Raw genomic sequence first — 15,776 nt, forward strand, 5'->3', positions numbered from 1 at the left:
TAGATAATGAAAACAAATGGTAAAGAATGGCTTGAAAAGAGGCATACAGAGGCTGCTCAGATATAAATCTGCCCGATACCATTACGCAGCACCTAATAACCTCCCATATGCTGATAATCCAAGACGACAAAGAAATGGATTCAGGAACTTGCTGCAGACCAGATCAAAAGTAAAAATGATGAACTGTGCATTCAGACATAATGCAGACACAGATAAAATTTTCAGCTGAGGTGAATTTTGAAATGGGGTTGAAGAGTGGTTCCTTGGGCAGAACATCCAAGGAATTTCAGCCCCTGATTGGCTGAGACCACTCATGTGACTAATATATGATGAAGGAGCCAGAGAAAAATGGAGCTGAAGCATCAGCAGCAGATATGGGAAACAAGGCAATGGATAGGATTTTTCAAAACTAGATATTTTCAGAAATATGCTATTTCAAACCTCCCTCTCCTCAGCACTACTTTGGATCTGCAAAAAAAATACGTGAGACTATTTGGTGCAGTCTTGTCAACAAGTCTAGCAAAATTTCTCAAGCAGGTTCTGCACATTGTTAGGTTGTCACAGAATCACACCTGGAGACTTCTACTCAAGTAATACATCTATGGAATGGGGCGGGGGGAGCTAAATGTTTTGCTGAAAGTAGTGAAATTTCTCAAGAGTGCCTCACACAAGCTTGAATACTTTGAGCCTATTATAACATATCCCTTCTGAGACTGCTGAATGCAGGTTGAACGCTTCCCCACACCAACAGTTCCTTGCCTGTGGAAAGCTACTGTGTTGAGGAGAAGAGTTCTAGGTTAGACTTCTCCTACCCAAGCTAAGTTTTCACAACAGGGTATTTTTGATGTGGTGTTCAAACAAGAGAGTTTCCTGCCTACATCCTGAAGCAAAACATTCTGATATTTTCAATTGACTTATTAATTACAGCTGGCCAGAGAAGCAAGCAGCATGCAGCCTTCTCCCCTGATGCTGCTTCTCCTCACCCCCTTGGTTTGCTCAATACATCCTTCCCTCCTTTGTGCCAATGCAACTATTGGTCTTATGAAATACTGTGACAGATTTAATTACTGAAAGCTGCCCCAGAAAAACTCATTGTGGTGGACCAGATATACTATGTCAATACTGCCAAGCCTGGTATTGCAATAGGGGTGTGCAGATGACCTCCTTGTGCATGCAAAAATGGTGTGAGAGATTGTAGGGTCGCTGTCACATGGACATATTTCCTTACATTCACATGGTTAGTCACATGTGAAGGGGCTGTGTGCACCGATATCAGTATATGCATAGAGCTCCTCCAGGTAGAGAGGTGTGTCTGTGACTGGCTGTGTCTGTAGACTTGGCTCAGTTAGGGTTCCCTCATGCACAAATGAGCTCTTTGTATGTACATCAGTATGTGCCTGGAGCCCCTTCAGATGCTATCCAAACATGTGGATGATGGGGCTCTCCCAAACAGCCCCACAACACCATTGCATGCTTTTTCAAGTGTGAGTGTATATGTGTGGGTCATCTGAACCACCTAATATTATAGAGCTTATAGAACATGACAGAATGGCTAATTCTGCTCTGAAAATAATTTATCTTAACAGGCAACATTCCTTCTCAATATGTTTGGCAATCAATAAAATAGGAACATACAATTGTCCAAAGAGTATTTCTCTTGGTAAACAAAACCTGTGAAAATGTGCAAGTATGAAAACACCTCAGAATGGTTCAAGCCCTCAGCTTAGAATCATGTCTGTCTGAAAGTGGTTTGTGGCATTAAAGCAGGATATGTAATTACCTGGTGTGGGCTACCTCAGCCAATGCAGATTTAAGCAATTACTGAAGAAATAATATATGTGCTTGAAAAGGTGTACAGTGTGTTACTTCATAGTGTGCACAGTTACAATATTTATTTTAAGTGGCCATTGTTTAATTCTGTCTCTTCAGAAAGTTATCCCATAGCAGACACTCATTTTGTGAAAAAGGCAGGAAGATTTTTCACACCTCAAAAGTAAATAGTAAAGCTTTATTATGTGGCTATTTGCATAATGCTTGTACTTCGAAATGTTTAAAAAGCACATATACTGAGTTTGTCAAACATTCTTAGATTAAATTACTTAGTGTAATTGGCAGAGTCAGTAGACGATTCCTTGCTCAAATTCATCGCTTATTATATTCGTGACGGAGATGGCCAACCAGAAGGCTGCAGCTTTATCTTGCTCAGATGTGATTTTGGCTGGGCTCCACTGTCTTCTACAAGAGTGTCTCAGCTACCTCTTCTGTTCTTACATCTTTCTGGTTTCCAACCACACATAAGAACTGCTAGATTCAAACTATAGTGGAGGACAATATGTATGGATAGTAAGTCTGCAGAACTTGGTTAGAAGAGGAAGTCAAGACCCTTGTGACCTTGGGCAGGCCTGGTCTAAACAAACAGCAGATGCAGGTGGTAAAACAAATCACATTATGAGATTTAGAGCTGAGTGTCATCAGTATGCTGATGACACCCAGATCTACCTCTGCTACGTCTGAATCAGGAGGGGCTGTGCAGGCCTTAGCCGGGTGTCTAGATACAGTGGTGGTCTGGATGAGGGTTAGTAAGCTGAGACTAAATCATGGTAAATGGATGACCAGTGAAGGGGCAGTTTCTGCATCCAGGAATTAAACAGTTCTGGATGGGGTCATACTCCTTCTGAAGAAACAGGTATATTTCTGGGGCTGCTCCTAGAGCCATCATAGTCACTTGAGGCCCAAGTGCTGCAGTGGCAAGGAGGCTTTTTATCAGCTTCAGTTGGTGCACCAGCTATGACTGTTCCTAGACAGGGATAGCTTGACCGCAGTGACCCATACATTGGTAATTTCACATCTCAATTACTATGCTCTATGTGGAGCTGCCCTTATGCATGGTCCAGGTGCTGCACATAATGCAGAATGCAGCAACTAGATTGTTGTGTGATGCACCTGGCTCCTGCCATGTGATACCTTTGTTGAAAGAACTGTACTGGCTGCCAATTTGCTACAGGATCATAATACTTTTTTGGTGTTAGCAAGTCCCAGAAGAACCTGGGATGGGTATACCTGAGAAAATGGCTTCTCCCATATTGACCTGCCAAAGCACTATGGCTATTTATCATCAGATGCCCTTTTAGTTGTACCATAACTTGCAGATATCCATCTCTCTGAAATAGCCTTCCTGCAGAAATAAAGAATGTCCCACTGCTGTTTGTAGTTTAGGCACATGCTGGAAATCTTGTTCACCTCCCTGTTTGATGACTCATGATGCCAGCTGCTATGATTTTAAGCTTTGGCTACTGATTGTGTTATATTCTCTTTTTTTTAGTATATTGTATATGTGTATATATATATCTTTTCAGAGCTTGGAAAAGTTACTTTTTTGAACTACAACTCCCATCAGCCCCAGCCAGCATGGCCACTGGATTGGGCTGATGGGAGTTGCAGTTCAAAAAAGTAACTTTTCCAAGCTCTGCTTTTTCTTTAAACATGCCATTTCAGAAACCTTTTTAAAAACATGTATCCACACAAATTAGTTTTCATAAAGTATGAATTATATGTATGGAATTACTTTATAAACAAAAACTTAACTCGGAACATTCAAACTTTCAGAATTATAACATCTGCATGTAATTAAATGTTTGGATGTGTTGACAAGGCACAGTATTTCTGTTATTCAATTCATGTTGAATTGTTCTCAATTCACTAAGTATCTTAAATGTATGTTTCATCGTTTTAATGTCACAAATAGTTTAATTCTATTTTAATTGTATACTTTTGTATGTTTTTTTTACCTATGTGTAGTTTGTATTTGTAAGCCGCCCTGAGTTCCAGTTTTGGAAAAAGGGCGGGGTAAAAATAAATATTTATTATTATTATTATTAATCAGTTTGGACTAATCCAGCTCATCAGCTTTCATGCATAGGAGCAAAGGGCTCCAAACCTGTGTCTCCTGCTCATCAAAGAGTGGAGTGGTGCAATTGCTGTTGCTGTGTGCAGACATAGTTGGATCAGGGCCATTATTTGAGATGGCTTCCTATATTGTTACATTATCCAATACTTTTTTTTTTCAGCCTCCAGACCTGATTCCAAAGTCAGCAATCTGAGAATTTTTATGGGAGAGTTTTGCAAGGTGTAGTCCTTTCCAGGCGATATGGTTGAGAGTCAAACTAGAGTCAACAGATCACAATTGTATACCCATTATTTACCTGCGCATGCCCCACTGAATGCAATGGGACATCTGAGCAGACCTGCATAGGACTGCAGAATTTGCCTATTTTGTATATGAGCACCAGCTATAAGTGCATTGTATGAACACTTTTGCACAGTTGTAATGGGATACACATACATTCACACAAGTTAAGTGGTGGGGGTGGGAGTCAACTTCCAAATGAGGTTGCAGTCCATGGAAGCATTCAGTGATTCTGTTTTCTTTGTAGTTATTTCTAAATATTGAAGCAGCAGTGTTAGCTCTGAACCAAGAAACCATTTTACCGAGCAATCAAACTCATGGGAAACCAGTGGAAGGGGTGCCGGTGGCGGAGGAGCCAGCAGGAAGGACCACAGCATCCAACTGCCATTCAGGAGCCTCCAGGCTGGCTGAATGTGGGCTCAGCCAGGAGCTGCATACAGGGACCAGAAAGTAAAAGTCGGCTCTCACAGATACCCCTACTGGAGAGTAAGCACTCTCCTTGGATTGCCATTATAAATATTTTCTTAAGCCTATCTTTTTCTTGGCATAACTTTGGCCTGGATCAGGACCTGAATGGCAGTTGGACATTACATAAGTCCCCACCCGAGCCCTTCCTCTGACATTCCCCCAGAACGCCCCTTTTTGAGCCTTCTGCTGGCTTCCATGGGGCTGGGTTTACACAGTGGACCCCCAGCTGAGTTGGCAGGGTCTTGGCTCCGCCGCAGCTGAGCCAGGGTAAGGGGCTTCTGCCAATGGAGACTGGCTGAGCCGAAACCCTGCCAGCTCAGTCAGGGGTCCGCCATATCCAACTCCCCTCAGCCTGGCGTAAATATGAGTTTGATTTCATCCTTAGGTACCTAACAGTCATATACGTATCTACTGAGATATGTTCCATTGAGTTCAACAGGGTTTATGTGCAGGTAATTTCTGCTGCTGTTAGATGTATTCTGTTTTATGCTATGATTTTACCCTTGTAATATGTTGTGTTTTAATATTTGTAACTGCCTTGGAATGGCAGGTGGCCAATAAATAATGAAATATGGAAATGGGTATAAGAGTGCAGCCCTAAACTGGTGACATATCAGAAAAATAAAGTATTCTTCTCCCTTATAAGTCAGGCAGGCAACAATATCGTTATAAAACTGGTTTATTTCTTAAAAATAAATACAAAAATATAAATATAAAACATTGGCAGATAGAATCTGATGAAATGAAGTTGCACAAAGTTTTTTTTTAAAACCAGCTGCATATCACATTAACACCACGTGTATATTTTCAGGGAAATTTGTAATGTACAGAATAGGGACATATTGTTTTCCTTCCTTTCCCCCCCTCTTGGGCCACAATCCAAAATGAAGTGCACAACAGTTCTGTGCATGCATTTGAATTGTTTTTCAGGTTTTTTTTTTCAGAAACTGCAAAAGCAGAGGCAGAGCTCACAAATTAGAGCTGCCACTGAAATTTTGCCTACCATGAAATTCAAAGAATTTATTAGAAAATCTTATGGGTTTTGAGCATTGGGCTGTTTTTCAGAGGAACATTTTTTGTGAAAGAAAAAAGAGCCCTCTGATTTCTAGGCATGTAGATTCTGAGTGATGCTCTCTGTGCAAGAGTTTTTAAAATTTGGGTGTGTGTGTGTCTTGTGTGGGCAGTTTTTGAAACAAAATTTTCTAAGAAAAACATGGGTGTGCATGTGGAACATACATGCATGACCCTTTGTGGAACTTTTAAATAAAAGCTGTATTTGCAAGTGTAGAACATGTATTTAACAGAAGCAACTCAAATCTGTGGTTGCTTGAGAGATTATAAACCTGCTCAAATGTATATATCCTTTATTTCATAAAATGGACAACACTGAATTTAAGATAGCTTTGGCTTTTGGAAAGGGTTTAAATAAAATGCTGTATATATTCCATGTGACATTCTACAAGAAAGAATAAAGGACATTAATGAGCAAATCGAAAACAAAATGAGAAGGGGAAAAAAAGCATTGTGCTGAGTGGCAGGAGAACGTTCCTGAACATCAAATATTGTCACGTGGAGAAAGTGTCTGTAAAGTTACTTCCTTTCAAATGAACAAAAACTGTATATCCTACTGTAGGTTAGGAAGTGTCTTTATCACTTTCGCCTCCACCATACATCTCAGCAAGCTTATTAAACCGAGGGCCCCATTCCTTGAGGTAATCATAGTTTTGGTCTCCTTCAGTAGTGCCAGACTCTAAAGAACTCAAGGATTCAGCTATAGAATCATTTCCTTCATAGGCGTAGGTTGCCAGGGAATCGTATGGTGGTGCAGAGGGGTCATTATCATGCTCTTTTAACCTTTGGTTAATGAAATCTCGGACATCTGTGTTATCTGGAGCAGAAGGAGTCCTCCGTGGTATAAATAACGTTTCCGGTATAATATCTCGGCGGAGCTTCTTATCTTCAATAGCTGCAGGATTCCTCAGTGTGCCAATATCAAAAGCCTGTGTATCTTCTTCTCCACCACCTTCATCATTATAACTCACAATGTTGTCTCTGATATCTTCTTTAGAAAGGATCAGAGGCTCTTTCTTTCGCTGCCTCTTTAAAGCAGCAAACAGCACCACTATAACTTGGAAAAAAGAAAGAACAGAATTAACGATTTTTATTTTATCAGCTTGCTGCATTATTTCAGCTGCGTAATGCTCTATGATGTATGTGGCTTCCTATCTGGCACTAGAATACTGTTGTCATTTTTTAAACCCAAATATATGATTATTGAACCATATTAATTGCTATAAACCTACAAAGCTTGGTAATCTTGGCCCTTATCAGAATAGATAAAATAAGAACATAGTTCAGTGTTTTGTTTTTTGTTTCTCTACTGCAACAGCTCTAGAAAGTCATGGAAGGGCATGAAGGTAACAATCATCTGCTGCTTGTCTCCAGCAGTGAAGACATATGGACATGGAAGTTCCACTTAGCTGTCATCAAAATTATCATCACTGTTGACAGTTCTCTCCCCCATGAATTTGACTAATACTTTTTAAAGTCATCAAAGTTAGTACCCATCACCACATATTGTGGTGGTGAATTCCATGTGTCAATTATGCATTGTGTGAAAGTACTTCCTTCTGTCTGCCCAGAACCTACTTTAAGTACATTTTAACCAAATACTGAAAATGGTCCACCCAAACAGTATTTTTATTAGTACTAATAGACTATAAAATGCAACACTTAACAAATGCTTCCTTTGTTCTCCTGCTTCTGAAAGTACTTGTTAATATCATTTCAAATTTGACAGCTATGCCTTGACATCTCCCATACAGTTTCCCTCAGAACTACTTGTTGAAAAGGAAATCGTGTTTCATTTAAGGAAAGAAATGACAGCAAAACTAATTGGTAATCTGCAGTAAAAAATACATTTAATTGACCCCATTATCCCTAATAAGGAATGTACTCTTTTAGGTTATGCACTCATTCCTCCGTATACTGCACAAGGAAGTGTTCCTGCTGAAAAGTGATCCCAGAAGTTTCTTTTAAAGGAGTGGGTGGGGAATTGACAATTTCTTTTAAAAAATATGTCAGAGAGAGAGAGAGAGAGGATCAGAAAACCCCACTCAAGCTTGTTATCTCAATGTAAACATACCTCAGTAAGGGCTGATTCACTGAGGTGGTTTTGTTCCTCTTGGTATGGCAGCATTCCTTCTTCTTCAACACAAATGGCTCCCCATGTAGAAATTAGGTGGTAAAGCCACCATTTGAGAATTTTGAACAACTCAGAAATAAATGTGTGAATTTTGAAAGAGACACATTTTGAACAATATGTGAAGATCTCCAGCGAGGTAGGGGTGTGCATGTCCTGGGCTTTTTCAGGACAGGCTTGGACTCACAGGAATCTTAAATAAGACTGAATTAACGTTAGTGATGGGCTGTCGAGTGTCAGGGTGAAGACCCTACAGAGATATACACCTCATTCCTTAAGCATTTTTAAAGTGGAAGTCCTTAGTTTAGCACTGTGGCCTCCAATGTGACATACATAGCCACTGCTGTACCCTCAGACATCCTCTAGGTGTCCAAGCCCTGCTGCCCCTCCACTTTTTAAATGAGGGAGGGTTGTTTTTTGTTCCATTGGGGTTGCATGGGGGAGGTTGCCTGATTTTTTTTTTACTGTTTTTGATTTTTTGGGCATGTAGGTGTTTTGTTTGGGAGGCAGTTCTGAACATCACGTTTTTCTTCTGTGAAATGGGTATTTTGTGGTACCCACAACAGTGTTTTAGATTTCCAGATGTGCCCCTGGATCCCCAAAGGTTTGGGATCCCTGGTGTAGCATGATGGAATGTGCTGAAGTATTTATATTGCCTTATGTTCCCTTCATCTGTATCAATATAATATAGCACCATAATTCAATTTCAGGGGCAAGCATGGTTTTGACTTGATTACCTGAAAGGTATTTGTCTTGTGACCAGCTGCAACAAGTATGAAAGAGTGCAAACATGACTGCAGGATGCAGCCTGGCAAGGCCTAACATCTCTTTCCAAAGTTGAAATGAAATGTTTCCCTGTAACTTACCCAGGAGAATCACGATGCAGAGCAGAATGGCAATGAGTGCTCCTGTGCTAAGGCCAGCTGGAAGAAGCAAAGCTTCAGCATTGCAAGACTGCATGTTCCCCCGACTGTCGCAGGCACACACCCTGATAGTCAGTGTGCCGGTGCTGCTTTGGATGGGGTAGTCATTGTCTGATATCACCACTGGCAGGAGATAAGTGCTTATTTCATGCCTGCTAAAGCCATTCCTTCTTGTCAAAATCCGGGCAGTGTTATCTAGACCAGTTAGTCACAAACAGTGCATACATTACAACCAAACCACAGAGTTATGCATTCAGTGTTATATTAACAGAAATTGACTAGACTTGCCATTAAAATGTCTCCTAAAGCAAATGGTGTGCTACCTTGCATGTGTAGCCTTTTGACCCACAGCCACAGTTCTACTGATAAAATCGTTAGCCAATGATAATGCAAGTTACCATGCCTAATACCCAAGAACATCAATTTCCCCCTGCCTTTTCCCATCACTCAAAAGAATCAGTTTGCTTCCTTAATGAACTTTTTTTTTTATTGTGACCTCTTGGAACTTGAGTGGTATGTGATATGACTCTGCAACCACTGCACCATAGACAAAATGCAAAAAAACAACCCGACCCTAGCTAACACATAGACAAATTGCACCATCATGAGTGTATACTGATAACTGGACATTTTCAGGGCCAAACTGCAGACAACAGAGAACCATTATTGGAGCTCCCATCTCTTTAAAATTTGGTAAACAGCAGGCAGAGGGTGGCACTGATGTGGACGTGGTGGATCTATTAATGGATATTGTACATGAAAGCTATGGAGCCTTCACATTCAGGGACTATATGCATTGGGCAATCAGATACTAGGGAGGGCCTCTGCGTTCAGAACCTGCCTGTGGGTCTCTCAAGAGGCATCTAGCTTGCTACTGTTGGAAACAGAATGCTTGAGTAGGTAGACCAGTCCACCACCTAGATGCTGATTGGGAAATAAATGGTTATTTGGATCTGCTCTATGACATCTCAAAATGGTAGAAGGATAGGTTTTGCTCTGCAGCACTGTTCAATGGGCCAGAAAAGCATCAATGTTTCCTTTCAAATTGACGCAGCCCAATCTTTGCAGCTCAGAGTACCAACATACATTTATTTCTGTACTGCCTTTCTGAATCCAGTCACCCAACTACTTGACACAGTGAAAAGGAACACTACAGAAATGTGTTCGAAGAATTAAGGATTTCACATCCTGAGATGTCTTATGTGTTATACCTTCATTGTCCTGGACCGTAAAATTTGGATTTACAGCAGCTAAACTGAAGAAAAACTTTTGTCCTCCAAGGGGATCATCTTTATCAACTGCACTTATGGTTTGTATTAGCTGTAGAGAAGGACAAAAAGAAACATGCTGACATGTGTGACATGGTTGTCTGATTGCTCTGACAAATACAAGCAGTCTTAAAGGACACATAGAATACATTTCTGTGTTTCTATGGTGCATGGTGCTACATGTTATCCACACCAAACAACACAGTAAATCCAAATGTATGCTACATAATTTAGTTGGTTTCTTCTTTGCATTTTGTGGAGCTGCAATAGGCAACTAAAGGCCAAGAGGCCAAATGGTCTCAAAAGCCTTTACATTTGGCGCAGAGTGGTAAGCAGCGGTAACGCAGCCGAAGCTCTGCTCATGGCCGGAGTTCGATTCCAACGGAAGGAGGAAGTCGAATCACCGGTAAAAGGGGTCGAGGTCCGCTCAGCCTCCCATCCATCCGTGGTCGGTAAAATGAGTACCTGGCATATGCTGGGGGGTAAAGAAAGGCCGGGGAAGGAACTGGCAATCCCACCCCATATATACGGTCTGCCTAGTAAATGTCGCAAGACGTCACCCTAAGAGTCGGAAACAACTCACACTACAAGTGCGGGGACACCTTTGCCTTTTACCCTATAGTCACCCCGTCTCCCACAATCACACTGTTATGCACTTGAGCTGCTTTCTTCTAAATGTAGATATAAGCAGAGAGCTCCTTAATCTACACTCTCACAGTCTGAACAGTGAGAGAGTATTTGGGTATCATCTCCTCCTCCAAAGTCATGCTTTTCAGCTTTTGTGCACAAGAAAACAGATGCAGAAATGTAGTGAGCAGCTACAGGAAGGCGTTTAGCTACCAAACTCTGGTCAGGCAGGCGTTGTTTGTACATTATGAGAATGAACTTCAGGCTTGAGAGTTTCCCTCTAGTGCAGCTGCGAGGAAAAGACCAGAGGTTTTTGCTTCCATTTTATACCATGATTGGTTGTTTTCAGACATAATCATAAACTATGATTTATCTTTATGTGAATTAATCTCAGGCTTGGTCAAACACAGACAAACTGTGGTTTGTCCTAACTATGATTTATTGAAACAGACCAAACTGTGATTTATGAAGCTGCTGAAGCTGGCTTGTTTCAATAAGCCATAGCTGAGATTAATTACAGTTCAGGATTCACACATAATGCTAAACTGTGGCTAATTGAAAATGGAAACAGAAGCTTCCAATCTCCTCCTTGTGGCTGTGTTGGAAGAGGAGAGGGAAAGTGGGAGCAAATGAGCCCAAAGCTCATTCATGTAAGGATATAGCATAGTCTATTGTTACATGTGAATGCACTTTACATGTTAGAATCCAAGCAACCTGTGGTTGATCTTAACTATGATTTAGGGAAACAAACCAACTTTAAACACTGGTTTAAAATCCTTGCTTGTTCCCTTAAGCCACAGTTAAGTGTAACCCCAGTTTCAGGTTCACACATAATGATAAACCATGTTGAATTGAAATCTGAAGCAAAACTTCTCATCTCCTCACAACCACACAGGAGAGGGGAGGGGAGCACATAAACCCAAAGCTTTTGCATCATGTTAAATAATAGCATTATACAGCCATGAAGCTCACTGGGTAACCTTGGCCAATCACTATCTCTCACTCTAATCGACTACACAGGATTGTTGTGAAGATAAAAGGCAGAGAGAGAAAATCATATATGCCACCTTGAGCTTCAAGGAGAAGAGACAGGATATATATGGAATAACAAACCACATCAGTCTGGGAGAGGAGATGAGTCCTTTGCTTCTTTATCAATTTCAAAGAAAGCAGCTGTAGACAGTCAATGCTACTGACTTTTCAGCCCTTGTTCAGTTCAAAATATAACCTCTCTGAAAAATTAGTGGCCAACTGGCACATCTAAAAGCTTCTTTATGCTCATAGGTGGGTTACAGTTTGTTTTATAGCCTAGTCATATATATCGGCTTCAGCAGCCATGGCATAAACTTGAGGCTCCAAATGTGGTGTGGGAAGTGGTGTAGCCATCCAAAACTTAACCCCATTGTCGACCCACACCTGAGCTTATCTTGGGGTTTGGCTAATAAGTGATCTATGCACTCAGTTGCAAAGCATCATTCCAAGCCCCAGCTCTGTCTTGCCCCAAATTAGCCCCTCTCATGGCACTGGGCAATATTCAGGTAACAGCTTCCTAAGTAAGAGAGATCTAGCACTGTTGTTGTACCAACATTTTGGCAGGGGTTTGTCACCAATTTCTTTACTGGCACCTAGGAACGATTTATCCCCTTCTGCCTTTTCTGAGACCTAGATCACATGCTACATCCCATAAATTCCCCTACAGCTTAGCAGCTCAGAGAACCTAGGTGGTTAAACATTTTATATATTGCACGTGGATTACCACTCACTGTCTTTTTTCCCCAGTGCATATTTTAAAATGTTATACACCATTGACATTTAAGTAGAAATACTGTTTCCTGCATGTAAATGATCTCTCCTTTTCTTAACATTTGAATAGGAATTGCCATTTACACATTTACATTGTTCTCCTAAATAGCACCTCCCTCCCCCAAGAAAAAGGTTATCTATCTCAATGTGAACATGCAGTCCGGAAAGTTTGTTTTGCACTTCTTTGAGTGGGGGGGGGGGAGGTAGCAGTCTGTGTCATATATTTCAGACCACTAAGGCATCTAAAGAATTGGACAGCTCTGTGTACTAGGTAGGTATGTCAAAGGCATTTTTGTTTTTTAAAAAAGGTGATTCTTTGACCTATATTTGACCACGCTACTATTATGGGGTATTAAAAAAAAAAGGAATTTCCACAACTGCTCTTACATTGCACTCCTTTTGGCACTTTAATCTTGTGTCTATCTAAAAGGAGGCCTCTACATATTGCTGAGTGTCTTGCCTTCCCTCCCGCGTCCCTTGAAACCTAAAATGGCGCCCTTGAATTTGTCAACCCAAATGTAATACTTGAAAGAACATAGGATAACCAAAACGTAGTTCTGGGACAAAATAGCATCAGGTAAAATAATAAGAATAATAATTCAGAGGGCTAAAATCCCCCCTCCTGCAATGTTGTCATCTCGTTTTGAGGATTTTGAGACGGGGAGCAAAAAGGGACTGATCTTACCATGGTGCTTCCTGGCACGTTGGCAGCTGGTGGATGCCACCTGTTCTCTCAACAGGCAGCATGAAGAGGTGAAGCATTGCTCTCACTTTGCCTGGTTGCAGGGTACTGCTAAATTAATCACCTAAATGTAAATGTATTGCCTTCAAGTCGATTCCGACTTATGGCGACCCTATGAATAGGGTTTTCATGAGGCTGAGAGGCAGAGACTGGCCCAAGATCACCCAGTGACCTTCATGGCTATGTGGGGATTCGAACCTTGGTCTCCTAGGTCGTAGTCCAACACCTTAGCCACTACACCATGCTGTCCTAAATCTAGTCAGTGTGAAGGGCGTGCTTCCTGCCCTTCTTCTGCCTGATGCTCTGCTTGCATGTGGAAGGGTGGAGGGAGAGATGGTGGCTACTGACAGGAAGCTCCCTGTCACCCATTTTGAGTACAAAAGTCTGTTGAAAGAACCTTTGGATAAAAGTAAGCTTTATGAAAAGATGGAGTGTAGAAGTTTTCTTTAGATGACCCTCCTCTTACCCTTTGACACAAGACTTAACAGAAACACCCCTCATTATTCCACCTGCTAATTCTTTCAAACCTTTTTTTAAAAAAAATCCTCCTGAAAATTCATGCAGAAGACTCATGTCCAGTCTCACACGTCATTTATTTGGTTTTACTGAAGAGCAGTATCCTTGTTAAGTATGATCTGGGGTCTCATTACACATAGAAGACTTCCCTCTTCTCCCAGGCATTTTAGCATGTGTATTTAAATTGTTTTTAAATTTTTTAAATTGTTTTTTGTGTTTTAAAATTTGTATATTTGTTTTTAATGTTTTTAATTGCTGTAAACCGCCCAGAGAGCTTTGGCTATGGGGTGGTATATAAGTGTAATAAATAAATAAATAAATAAATAAATAAATAGTAGAGTCTTCTCAGCAGCTGTCTGTTTTCCCCGTGTGTGCACAGTTAGAGTCCACTTTTCTTTGTGTGCATTTGGTATAATGGGGTGGCTGCATTGGTTAATGTTACAATGCTGATGACTTTTGTATTTGATGGCAATTAATTTTATTTTAATGTGGTACAGCTTAGTCTGTCTTTATGATTGGTTTTAAAATTTGTTGTTCGCTGCTCTGGGCCCAATTGTTTGGAAGAGCAGGTTCAAATAAACAAATAAAGGAGGTTGCCAGGAGATGTGTTTTACCTTTCCCTCTCTTATGATCTGTCTAGTTAGAATCACCCTGCCAGGTTGCTTTTTGCCTGTAGCAGACAGCATATTTACCTTACTCCATTAAGTGGAAAAGCAATTTGGAGGAAGGGGCAATTTTGACCAGAAAAACAGCAGGAAATAAAAGGGTTAATGTGTCCCTGTCCTCTCACTCGTCCTTTTCCTTTGTCCTTAAGAGGCATAACTGTGAGCCTCAAGAATCCCTTAATGGCTGGTACTTTGCTGCTCTTGATGGCAAAGTCATTTCACACTGATCACAGTATAGTCCAAAGCATCTCTTAAAGAGGAAAAGCAAAACAAATGTTTGTCCTTCTGACACAAACAACTTTTTATGCTGTTGTGTGATTTGCCTGCAGAAAGCCTTTTGAGATAAAAACTTGTATTTGCATAAAAATAGAATGCTGACAGTGATATTTCGGAACACCATCCATGTCAAGCCAAAGCACAATCGGGTTACGTAGCAAAGGATGCTTTTAAAAAACAAGAACAAATTTGATTACATATTACTGTTTGTAACACATACTGCTTTCCTCCACAAAGGCAGCACGGAATGCAATTAAGAAATTGTCTTTTAAGACATATCTGAAAAAACAACTGAAGAGAAACTTTTTTGGGGGTGGGGAGAAGCTTGATGTTTTCAGAGCACAAAGCGCCGTTTTGTGCAGGAAGTCATTTAGTAATTTACATGTTGATGTAGCTGGGAAGCACTACTATGCAAGGCTGGAGTCTGATTTGCTGGCAGCCATTTCCCTCCTTTCATGTTATATTCCCCAAACTGCTCTCAAAAGCAAACTTTCACTCTTGCAATGAATATACACATTATTGTAAATGAATGACTTGGTGCCTGTTCCCATAACAAAATCAGATAGCTTTACGCAATTCCACAAATGACTTACTTGGCCTGCTCTTGCATTTTCACACACAAAAGTATCATAGAACACAGCAAACTGTGGTGCGTTGTCATTCACATCCAGTATTCGAACGTAAACCGAAACACGAGTCATCTCTTTTGGGTTATCTGTCAAAGCAAGGGGAATCAGTAATCTCATTTACAAATGGATTCTCTTTTCTATCAGATCTAATCTATGAGGCCCGAGATACACTGCACATTAAACAACAAACAATAAACCAAATTCACTTTATGAATTTCTACCAACTATGGTAGAAATTTGGATGCCACAAATTCAACACAGGATTATATGCAGGACTATAGAGGACTAAAACTAGGAGGTCCTTTTGAGGGGCATTTGGGCTGAACATAGTCTTCACCCTTAGGGGCTCTTCTGACTATACATGTAGTATCTGCTACAATCTGTGCTCCTCTCATGTTTCTTAGTAACCCAAAAGATCAGGGTCGCATGGGGGCAGGCTACACATTGCTCTTTTGCCTCTTCTCTAAACAG

The 15,776-nt window shown here is 40.8% G+C and overlaps 1 protein-coding gene across 4 annotated transcripts in view; it reads right to left on the bottom strand.

The window, feature by feature from the left end:
- Positions 1 to 5,380: 5,380 nt before the first annotated feature.
- LOC133366634 (cadherin-10) overlaps positions 5,381 to 15,776 on the bottom strand; it is a 158,084-nt gene continuing 147,688 nt past the window's right edge. For 3 of the 4 annotated variants that reach the window (XM_061589949.1, XM_061589966.1, XM_061589958.1), the window contains exons 9-12: positions 15,270 to 15,391; positions 9,991 to 10,099; positions 8,723 to 8,974; positions 5,381 to 6,782 (exon numbers count right to left, since the gene is read on the bottom strand). In XM_061589949.1, coding sequence (XP_061445933.1) covers positions 6,289 to 6,782; positions 8,723 to 8,974; positions 9,991 to 10,099; positions 15,270 to 15,391 — 977 coding nt within the window. In that variant the 3' untranslated portion in view covers positions 5,381 to 6,288. The remainder of the gene's footprint in view (positions 6,783 to 8,722; positions 8,975 to 9,990; positions 10,100 to 15,269; positions 15,392 to 15,776) is intronic. The other variant, XM_061589975.1, reaches the window with a different exon arrangement.

This window comes from Rhineura floridana, chromosome 1, assembly GCF_030035675.1.
Source record: "Rhineura floridana isolate rRhiFlo1 chromosome 1, rRhiFlo1.hap2, whole genome shotgun sequence".
NCBI lineage: Eukaryota > Metazoa > Chordata > Lepidosauria > Squamata > Rhineuridae > Rhineura > Rhineura floridana.